Source organism: Amblyomma mixtum, chromosome 7 (assembly GCF_055824585.1).
Source record: "Amblyomma mixtum isolate Tamu chromosome 7, ASM5582458v1, whole genome shotgun sequence".
NCBI classification, from domain to species: Eukaryota; Metazoa; Arthropoda; class Arachnida; order Ixodida; family Ixodidae; genus Amblyomma; species Amblyomma mixtum.
This window is the reverse complement of record NC_143018.1, coordinates 46,954,692-46,966,035: the sequence shown is the minus strand read 5'-3', so window position 1 is coordinate 46,966,035 and position 11,344 is coordinate 46,954,692. Positions and strand designations below refer to the sequence as shown.

The following is an 11,344-nucleotide window of genomic DNA, read 5'->3' as shown; positions in this document are numbered from 1 at the left end:
CTAGAAAAAGACGATTTCATATGGCACTGTACCACCTTTGACATGATATTTTCCGATATTTCTTGGGATAAAAAATGGTAATCGCTAAAAAGTCACCAAGGTGAAATTTCTCGTTGACCTGTGTGGCTGACATCATCTGCAGCTTTGGCAGACCATAGAGAGAGAGACTTTATGAATACAGGAGAGGTCTGCCTGGTTGTTAGCCTAGCATGCTACTCCAGGTGAGGTTGAAAGAAGAGAAGATAAGAGAAGAAGAAGACGGTGAAAAGGAGAAGAAAATGAAAAAAAAAGAAAGGTGAAAGGTGAAACCAAGCATACTAAACACTCACGCGCTCACAAACACAGATTATTATCAACGGGTGTCCACCAAACCGGTGTCCCTAAGAAAAACTAATAATGCTTTTGTCCCCGCTCAGACCAAGCCGCATTGCTGCAGGGTTAGAGTTTGGAAGACCAGGTAATCTTAGTCATATGTAAGAAACATAGTGACTACATGCACTTTTACCCTCCCTCATAACTTAACGTGATTGGAGGAAGTACCTTAGAAAGGTAAGGGCTGGGACGGCCCGTCGGTCACGTGCCGATGGGGCTCTTAAAGAGACGCAGGACCCACTACGCGTCCGCAGCGGCTGCAGAGGTGGATGTTGGCCACTTGTAGACTTGTGCAGGGACAGCGGCTTCAAGGACACGTATTTGACAGGAAGTAGGACTGGCGGCGACAAGGGACGAGAATTTCTCCAAGTAGCTGTCCGACAACAATCAGAGCAAGAACCTTTCCCGGTTCTTACACGAGAGCGAATAAAGTTGTTTGAAAATACCTTACACGATTCCCAGTGGTATACAGCGAACCCAAATTATGGCTTTATGGCAAATGTGCGAAAAAAAAAACAATAAGCATAGGCCAAACACCCTGAACAGAGGGTATTTCATAACGCATATGCTATGAATAAAGTTTCCCTGTTGATTGTAATTGTAAAACCATGGCGCCAATGCGGGCCTCTTCGCTTCGCTTAGGCCTTTCTGCCCGAGCAGATTTTGGATAGTGGTTTTGGAAGTGCTGTGTTATGAAAATAAAACTTCATTCCTCACGTCACTCATTTTGTTCATACGACTGGCCCGGCTGATACCACACTTGTAATAGAAGCTTCGTCTCTCATCGCTGTCAGGAGGGCAAAAGCAACCGCTGCTCAACCAAGTCGTGGTTCGTCTGAGTATATTTACAATGTAGTAAACTTGTGCGATGGGTGTACGCGTCGCTCACAGTAAACGCGTCTAATGCATGCTCACTTCCTGCGGGTTCTGCTGGCAGCAGTAAGCCGCCGAAAGGCCACGCTACGAGGCGAGTTTCGGTATGGAAAACGACGAAACGACGAAAACGACGCATTCACTCCTATCACTATAGCCGTCTCTTGTTTTTGGGACTTTCTCTTGACATATGCTGTGTATGTGGTTTTGGTGCGGGTTTCAGTTTAGTAGATTGTCATGTGACTTGTCTTTGCAGATGTAATGTTGTAGTTGACTATGATATAAGTGTCAAATAAAGGTTGTCTCACCTCCCACTCGATCAGCGAGCGAGAAGAAGAGCGCTGCGAACGACAGCTTCTCTTGATCGAGCTCCTGCTTTTTCGAAATATTTTGTGCTTCTGTGGCCTTCAAGGCAACCTCGCCGTCCTAGGCGATGGCAGATGACCCGCCGCCTCTGCTGCCTTCTGTGGTTAGCAGTGTGAACCGCACCGATCAACCTGGATGCAGTATGGATCTCCCCTCAGAGCTCCCGGGGTCATCTAGTTTCTCAGACTCGGATGACATGGAGTTCGACGGTGGCTACACCGAGATTGTGAGTCGGCGCCTGAAGAGGAAGCTTTGCAAAAACCCCGATTGAGTGTGGGCCCAGTGTGCGTACGAAGCGGGCTAACAAGTCCATTGTGACCACGAAGATGCCTAACCAACCCAGTGTGAGCAAGAAAACAGCAAACGAGGCCAATGTAAGTAAGCAATCTCTCACACAATTTCATACATGCCTGTTGAGGATTTAGAGAATCTCAACTCCATCAACAGGCAGACTTTGACTCTTCTTCTTGAACGACTGGTTCCGGGCCAAGTCAGAGAAGTGCGTATTAATGCAAGAAGGAATATCCTCTCTGTTGATGTCTCCAGCCGGTCCACCCTGGAGAAGTTGAAGACCGTGTCTGTCCTTGGCAACATACGAGTCCGCTCGTTCTTCGTTCATGGACTTAACACTACTGCTGGTGTGATTTCTGACGTGGACATAGAGATCAATGATATGTACTTGGTGCAACTGCTATCACGTTCTGTTCGCATAACTGACATCCATCGTTTCGGCCAATCACGGTGTGTCAAACTAGTGTTTGAGGGAACTACTTTACCATCTCATGTGAAAGTGGGTTTTGTGAGGCACCCAGCGCGTCCTTATGTGCCCCGACCGGTGCAGTGCCGAAAATGCCAGAAGATTGGACATGTAAGTGCTGCGTGTACTAGCACGAAAGCATGTCCACGTTGTGGTGGCGTGCACGAGGGACCTACATGTACGATTGAGCCTCCAGTTTGTGCCAACTGCAAAGGTCCTCATGAGGCAACATCTAGGGAATGTCCGAAGGTAAAAACAGAGATGACGATCTTGAAGAAAATGGTGAGAGACCATTCTACTCACCGAGAAGCAGAAATCGCGGTACGTCGCTCCAGGAGGAGGACACGAAACCGGCAGAAGAAATTGAGCTCAGTAAATGAAGTGTCAATACATCAGGAGGACCGAGACCGCTCTGCCGCGCAGAAGCCACCGCCTCCAGCTCCGCAAGAGCCAAGACTGTCAACCACCCAGGAGGACTTCGCAGAGTGGCCACCTCTACCATCGCGTACTGTAAGCTCTGTGACACGTCCGCCTGTGCGTCCACCCGGTGTGTCTACAACAGATGATCAAATCAGGGCGATGCTGAAACAGCTGATAGGCACCTTACGGCTGATAATTGCTGGAGTGGACACGCCAATTGCTAAGGCTGCTGTCCAAATTTTAGATGCTATTGAACCGGTGCTTGCCACCCTTTAATAGCAGTAAAAAATTATGGCATACCGTCGTCAGCACCCTCACTACAGGAGAGAATCTCTCGATCGGCAGTATTACAATAGAATGCTCGAGGTCTGCGAGGCCGCCTAGCGGATTTCAGGCAGAGGATTTTCAAGTACCGATTTCCAGTGCTTGTAATATGTGAGCCTAATATCACATCTCCTTTTCGACTGTCCGGTTATGAGAGTTTCCTCTCTAAAGCGGCTGGGCATTTGAGGAAGGTACTACTATGCGTCCATCGTGACCTCACTTACGTTCGGCATCAAATTCCTGGGGGCAGTAGCAACGAGTATGTAGCAATCACTGTGACTTTGAATGGGCGCAAAATCTCTATTATAGGTGGCTACATACCACCAAGGGGTCGATTTGATGCCCTACGACTACAATCGCTACTCGACAGCGTTTCGGAGCCCGATGTAATAGTAGGAGATTTCAATGCGCATCACCACGGCTGGGGAAGCGCCGTTACGAACGTTCGAGGACGGGATATCGCCACGTTTATGGACAATGCAGGTCTTGTTTTGCTCAATGATGGCACGCCGACATTTCTACGCGGGACTACCTACAGCAGCTGCCTGGACCTGGCATTTGTATCCAGGCGCCTCTCATCGTTCGCAACGTGGTGTGCTGATATTGAAACTTATGGAAGTGACCACATACCAACGTATGTGCAGCTACGGTGGTTTCACCGTCTTCCAAATGCCAAAATACGCTGCACCGACTGGAGTGCTTTCCGCATTGTTCTAGAAAAAACCTGTGTGAACCTCGCTGATCCAACAGATGTGGAACAGCGTATTATTTCGGCCATGCAAGATACAACGCGCAACAACTCAGCGCCCAATTCCACAGCTCCAGTGGATGTGATCTACGCGCAGCTTCGGGCGATTCGTCGGCGCGCAGAAAGAAAATACCGGAGGACAAAGGATGCTCGGATCTCCGGGCCTCTCGACGTGCGCAGAAGCAAATACAGCGCTATTTGGAGAACCTAGGCAAACAACGGTGTATCGTGATGGAGCAGCGCAAAGGACGGGACACAAGAACAAGGAAGGACGTACACAGGCGCTGTGTACGTCCTTCCTTGTTCTTGTGTCCCGTCCTTTGCGCTGCTCCACCACGATGCAACAGCACCAACTAGCCCAGCAACTTACTCTTCCGAAACAACGGTGGCGGTCATTTTGCAGAAGATTGGATCCCCGCAAACCACTCTCCAAAATCTGGCACGTCGTTCGAGCACTGCCGACATTTCCCCAGCAGAAACACCCTTTCCGTGCATTGGCACTTTATGAAAGACGGCAAGAACTAGAGGTGGCGGAGGATTTCTGTTCGAGAATTGCCGAAAGCGCTTCTTCACCTCGGCAGCATCGATGTGCTCCCCCCACGATGGACGATCGACCGGACATCACCTTCACAATTCAAGAACTGAAAGCAGCTCTTTCTGCTTGTACGCATCCTTCGTCCCCAGGGCCTGATGGAATAACATACAATGCGCTTCGTCATCTAGGCCCACAGGTAATGGAAGCCCTCTTAACATTGTTCAACCACACTTGGGCCTCTGCCGCTGTTCCACAGCAGTAGAGAAGCCGCATTGTGGCCTTGCTCAAGCCAGGGAATTCGCCACTCGACTTAACATCCTACAGACCAGTAGCTCTGGCAAGTTGTATTGGCAAGGCGATGGAGCGTATGGTGCTAACCCGTCTAGAATGGTTCCTTGAAAAACATGGACTATACCCTTCCACAATGACGGGTTTCCGCAAAGGCCGGTCTGCCATCGACAGTGTAATTGATCTCGTGTCAACGGTAGAACATGAAAAACGCCGTCACAGGTTGACTGCTGCTCTTTTCCTCGACATCAAGGGCGCATTCGATAATGTTCAGCATGATGCAGTACTAAATGCACTCGATGAATGTGGTTTAGGCGGACGTTTACACAATTGGATTGCAAGCTATCTGACAAACCGGACAGTCTACATGGAGACTCTTGAAGGAGACACAGCAGATCATCATGTTGCTTGTGGTGTTCCTCAGGGAGGAGCGCTCAGTCCAACGTTGTTCAATCTCGTGCTCATTGGCCTTTTCAAACAACTACCGAAGACTGTTTCGATATCCGCCTACGCAGACGATATTTGCATATGGACATCAAGTGTCACGCGTCCCCAAGTGCAAGCAAGATTGCAGCGTTCAGTTTCCATTACGTGTGCGTACTTGGGCCGTCAGGGGCTTGAACTTTCGCCAACTAAAAGCGTAACATTGGCTTTCACACGCAAGTTAATGGCGTGGTATCCGGTCACAACTGACGGGAAAATTGTTCCATACGTAACACATCACAAATTCTTAGGTATTACGATAGACCGTGACCTGTCCTGGACGAAGCACATTTCTGTGCTCAAGAAAAAGCTCGGCAGCTTTTCAAGCATTTTGCGGTGTATGGCAGGAAAATGTTGGGGTCCCTCTGAGAGATCTTTACTTCACGTGTACCAGGCGCTGGTAGTCGGTCTTCTCAGATACAGTGCACCCGTTCTATCCGGGGTCAGACTATCAGGCCTGCGTGTGCTTGAAAGCGCGCAGGCTCGGGCTTTAAGAGTATGCTTGGGTTTGCCATGTAAAACTTCTACATGGGGCACATTTTATGAGGCCCGCGCCTGCCCACCACGAATTTATTTTCAACAGGAGCCACTTCGTGTGCATTTGCGGCATCTGACCAGGCATCGTCATCACCCCCTGACCAACATTAGTGCGGTGCGTCCAGATGCAGCCTTTTCCAGTGCCCTCTGGATGCAGCGCAATGCGGTTCCTTCGAACTACGCGCCACACCAGATTGCGGAGGTGCCACTTTGGGCAGTACCAAAACCGTCTATACGTACAACAATCCCAGGGATAACAAATAAGACGCACATTCCAACAGTCGGTCTGAAACAGCTGGCGCTGTCATACATTACATCTATGTATACTGACACCCAGCATGTTTTCGTGGACGGATCCGTGACGACCACCTCTTCAGCTGCAGCGGTGAAAGTGCCAGGAAATGCCTCATGTCACCGTTTCAGGCTCATGCACAAAACGTCCTCTACGGCAACCGAATTGGCAGCCATACGAGAAGCCGTCCTTTATATTGGTCACCAGCCAGCGCAGCAATGGACTATATCTGCGACTCGAGATCGGCATTGCAGGTCGTACAAACTTATGTAAAACCAAGGGCATGCGAGCAACTGGTTCAACAGATTGTGCTTTTGTTAGCCGATGCTTTCCACCGCAGTCATATCATAAAATTTCAATCCTTTTCTAGATCAGAAATTGGAGCCTTGTTGGCGCATTTAATGCAAGCCGCAATGCAGTCGCACTGGCATGATTCGAGTCATCAACAGGACCGCGTCTGTAAGCTTGACGCTGGCTCACGATTACATTTGCCATCTATGGTGGTGCGACGTCATGGGACTTTACTCCACCGGTTACGGCTTGGCGTTGCCTACACCAAACACTATCTACAGAAGATCGGCATCGAAAGTAACCCAAATTGCGCACAGTGCCACACTCCAGAGACTATTGGACACCTTCTTTGCGAGTGCCCGAACTATACTGCTGAAAGAAGAACATTGGAGGCGACCGTGAAACAACTGGACTCACGCCCTCTCTCTGAGGAAACTCTTCTGGGCGCCAGGACGAGACGTTCTGATTGGTGGCGTGTGATAAAGGCCTTGCTCAACTTTTTGTGTGAAACAGGCCTGGATACTCGTCTGTGACCGCCTGTGCACTACCTACATGGTTAATGACATGTGTCGGTGTTTGTGTTGCAGACACCAGTTTTATGAGTTTTATGTGCGTCTACTAACCGCGATGCGAGCGCCAGCCAGTGTTGTGTGTGTGTGTGTGTAGACATCACCCGTGAAACTCATTGTATTATGCCATCATCAATCCTTCATTCGCACTTTCCTTTTCCTCCTCTTCCCTTTCCCCTGTGTGGAGTAGCAGGCCAGGGCTATGTTACCACCGGCCGACCTCTCCACCTTTTCCTCATTAAATTCCTTTCTCTCTCTCTCGTCTTTGCTCACTCGGGGCCTTCGCACCCGCAACAACTTACCACCAGAAAAAATTATTTTCCCAGGACGGAAAATTGCGTTGCAATTGGCCTTTAAAGAAACACTGGTTGCCTGATTTGGGCATTACCTAGCCATGACCGTGCCTATTTCCTCTTCTTAATTCCAGCCCCTATCACTACCTCGCCTTTGTTCACTAACTTGCTGGCACTCGAGTTTTCTGGTCTCTGGCCCATTTCAACTTCTTCATAACGTGCTCGTGTTTCAACATCAGCATGTCTCGCGCTAGTGAGCTCGCGGACTGCATCACCACGGCAAGCATCGCGACATCCCCTCGCTTGATTTATGCTAAAACGTCCATCAAGGATTGAAATATTCATCATCAGTCGCATAACGTACTCCAGCTATGACTACGAAGGCACATAGGAAGACCTCGAGCAAGCGGAAGAAATCGAGAGACTCGAAGATGACCGATCTGAAGCAAGCACAGAGCGACTCTCAGCTCCATAGCGGTGAGCCAGAACGAGACGTAGACCAGCAGGACCAGGGCACAACTATCTACGGGCACGGCGACTTCCAGAGACTCATATGCTGTTTCACGGTCGTCGCCTTGATCGTCCTGTATTGCCACAGCCACGCCTTAGTGTTCGTAACACGCCCCGTGGACCACTGGTGCAGGCCGCCATCTACATTTAGCCATCTCTCGGCGTCCATGTGGAAGAACGTCGGCATTCCACTCGACGAAGACGGACGCCCCAGCGAGTGCCTCGCTTACGCGCTGCCCGGCCTGCAGCCCAATGACACCGAGACCTACGAGTGCAACGCCTGGGACTACGACCGTATCCAGGCCGCCCAGTCCGCGAGGAGCTTCTGGAATCTGGTCTGCCGCAGGTCCTGGCTGGTGCCCCTGGGAAACGCGGTTTACATGAGCGGTGCCCTCCTGGTCGTGCCCCTCGCGGGGTACTTAGCGGACATCTTCGGGCGCAAGATCATCATTACCACGGGCGTTGTGGCGCTCTTAACAAGCACTGCAGCGACGTGCATTGCGCGTGTCTATTCGTTCTTCCTGGTAACGAAGTTCGTGAACTCCGCCTGCGCCAGCTCCATCTTCGTGGTCAGCCTCACCCTGCTCTACGAAGTGGCGCCCCTGACACACCGCGTCTTCTACATCAGCGTGTCATGCGCCGTGGGCTCCTTACTCGTGGACGTGCTGCTTTTCATACTGGCTTCGTTCCGGCTCTCGTGGACTCTGCTGCAGGTGATCGTCCTGTCTCCAACGGTGCTGCTGCTTCTCAGCGCCTGCGCCGTGCACGAGTCTCCCGTGTGGCTCTTGGCGGCGTCTAGATTCGAGGAGGCCCAGGCAGTCATGCTCAAGGCTGCGACCATGAACAACATGAGCCGCATGGTGGCCAAGCAAACCATGCAGAAGGTCAGAGGGGAGCTGTCACGCTCAGACCACACCCCCTTCACGTCTGGCATGAGCATGTCTCCGCCCGCCAGGCAACTTAAGCGCCCTCACGTCATCCGCGTGCTGGCTGTGGCATTCGCGATGATGCTAGGCTTCTACAGCCTGTCCTGGAGCAGCACATTGCGCAAGGACACCGCGATTTCTGTTGTGGCCGTTTTGATGTCCGCGCCGTCTTACGTGGTCATGTACCTGGCGCTCATCTCCTTCGGCAGGTAAGCCAACGAGGATGATTGTTAAAATCGGAAAACCCAGTAGCATTTAGCGGCCAAACCATATAGCGGAAGCTCTGGCTTAACGGTAGAGGACACATGTTAAATGAGGAAGACGCTTAGTTTAATTTGTGTCCCTGTCCGGGACCCACTGGTTAAGTAATGAATGCGTGCACCTGAAGTGCGCGCGGGATACCTTTCACGCAAAAAGTGTACTCATTGTAACATGTTGGAACGTTAAGCGTGATAAACGCGTAGACCAGAGTGATCCAGAGATGTGGTTTTTGTGAACGTTGCGACACCAGCTTAGATTTATTAGCTGTAGGGGTAGTTACAAGAACCCGTCAACTTCAGTTGCATATTCATATAGTGCTTATATATTTTTTAGACAACAAGGGTGCGCGCTCGAGCACCAGTTTTCAATGAAATATGTAGACGGTTGAAGAGTATCTTTCACTCTGAGCATGGTATCAGTAGCAGCCAGAAATTAGCTGTGGTACAGACCTTAGGAACAATTTCAACACCGCCATACTGAATGCTGACTGCATGTAAATGTCGCTAATATTACACCCACCAATAGTGCTGCCTGAAACGCTCAGCCCAAGGTGCGCAAAATTTATCCCGAAGCTTTGCCTTGCAGGCTGCAGTTCCTCCTCTTGGCCATGGCTCTGCTAGGCGGCACCTGCTCCCTGTGCAGCATAGCCATCTACGCCAAGCCCCGCCTGGTGGCCGACATCCTGCTCGTGATCGCCCAGTGCTGCGCCCGTGTGGTGGTGCCATCCGCATATCTGTACATGGCCGAACTCTTCCCCACGGGCGTACGCAGCGCTGTCCTCTGCGGCGCCTATGCGAGCGGTCGCCTGGGCGCAGTGGCCGCCTCTGCGTTGTCCCTGCTCGAAGATCTCGGCCGCGAGGACCTGAAGCTCGCCATTGTGGGCTCAGGGCTGTTGGGAGTTGTCGCCTCGATGCTCGGGCTGCCTGAGACGAGCTATGGCCTTGTCGAGGCTCGCGCGGCAGAGACGGACAAGGACGTGCTTAAAATTATGCAGGAATCCCTGAACGCGTCTCCCAGAGCAAGGACCCCGCGCAAGAAGAAGGCGAAAGTGAAGCCGTAGTGCCAAAAACCTTCCAAGTGTCAACGGCGTGCTGGATTAGGGAAAAATTAGCCGGAATAATTCATTATTTAACACATATGTCAATGTCTTTTCAGCGACCCGTGATCAGTTACCCATGAGGCAACAACGAACATGAATTCGACCTTAACGCTCAAGGAAATCTTGCAAGCTCTGCATGTAAAAAAAACCCCTTCACCTTCGATCGGTAACGTCGCCTTCAGATCTGAACATTTTTGCGCTTATAATTTGAGTTATTTGCTCAGTTTTAACTACCAATTGTCGCGTCTCATACATTGTGCTACATTACTCCAATGATAAAGGCAGTGGCCGAAACTATCCATCAAAATGTGGCCTTTGCCGTAAAGGCTGAAATCATTGCGTAACTGCATAGTTACAAGATGAGGAAACCTGAGAGGTGTCTTGAAGTTCCACTCATGTTTTGGCCCAGATTCTCGCTGATGTGAGCCCCAGTATTATTGAGCCGAAGCATGGGTGAGGAGGAATAAAGCAGTCTGTAAATACTCATCAGCTGTGGAATAAAATTGAATTTCCTACCGATTAAACGTAAGCCACGCAAAGGCCGCTATTACATCAGTCAGCAATTGAAAGAGCGTACACAAATTGTTCAGATGCCAATAATGTGCACCGACGAGCGCGAAACACGTCCTGCACTTGGGAACCAAATGTGTCTGGGTAAGGTTCTTGGCAGCGCTAGACACAGCCATTCACTTGTAATGCCATGAAAGGTTATGCGCAAAAAAAAGACACGAAGAGAGAAGACACGACAGGACGAGCGCAAACTGGTTTATTCAGAAGTTGACACCTCTAAATACAGGACGATCAGGTGCACGCGCGGCGGATACACCCACAGGATGCCTGGTAAACGTGATGACACCACCATACCCTACAAGATAGATCTTAACCCTTTGGAGGTTTTTGCCGTATATGTACGGCGGCGGTTTTCTGTCCCGCAAGGTCTTTGCCGTACGGGTACGGTTTCGATCTTCCGTTTGAAATTTTGCGCCAAAAGAACAATGCGTGATGATGATGATGATGATGTAGCCTTCCCTTTGTAACGGGCGGGCGCCTACCAAAGGTGCCCTGGCTGGATAGATACACACATAAAAACACCACTATCAAACGCGAAGCGGCAAACACACACGCGAATACCGACGAAACAGTACTGGTCTAATGTCGCACCAGCGTCCACCACTCTGTCAATCGGCGCTCCGTCGCTGCAACTGCCGCATGGTTTGCCGCATCCGCTGTGCAGCCCTCGTTCGAAGAACGGAAACCCAGCGCCTGCGGAAACGTAGCGCCCTCGTGCGGTGGCGTTGGCAGCTTCTCGCAGAGTAGGACGATGTGCTCCGTTGTTTCGTCGTGCTCTCCGCAGGCTCTGCACTGGGTGCATTCGACTGTAGTGCCGAAGCGCTTGCGGT

General features: G+C 50.7%; 1 protein-coding gene and 1 pseudogene across 1 annotated transcript; both read left to right on the top strand.

Annotated features, from left to right (window-relative positions):
- The first annotated feature begins 1,678 nt into the window (after positions 1 to 1,678).
- Positions 1,679 to 3,502, top strand: LOC149335921 (uncharacterized; annotated as a pseudogene).
- Positions 3,503 to 7,519: 4,017 nt separating this feature from the next.
- Positions 7,520 to 10,074, top strand: LOC149335920 (solute carrier family 22 member 7-like). Its single transcript, XM_089554589.1, has 2 exons — positions 7,520 to 8,793; positions 9,431 to 10,074. Exons 1-2 carry the CDS (start codon positions 7,520 to 7,522, stop codon positions 9,903 to 9,905), a joined length of 1,749 nt encoding a protein of 582 aa, XP_089410715.1. The 3' UTR covers positions 9,906 to 10,074.
- The last annotated feature ends 1,270 nt before the right edge of the window (positions 10,075 to 11,344 follow it).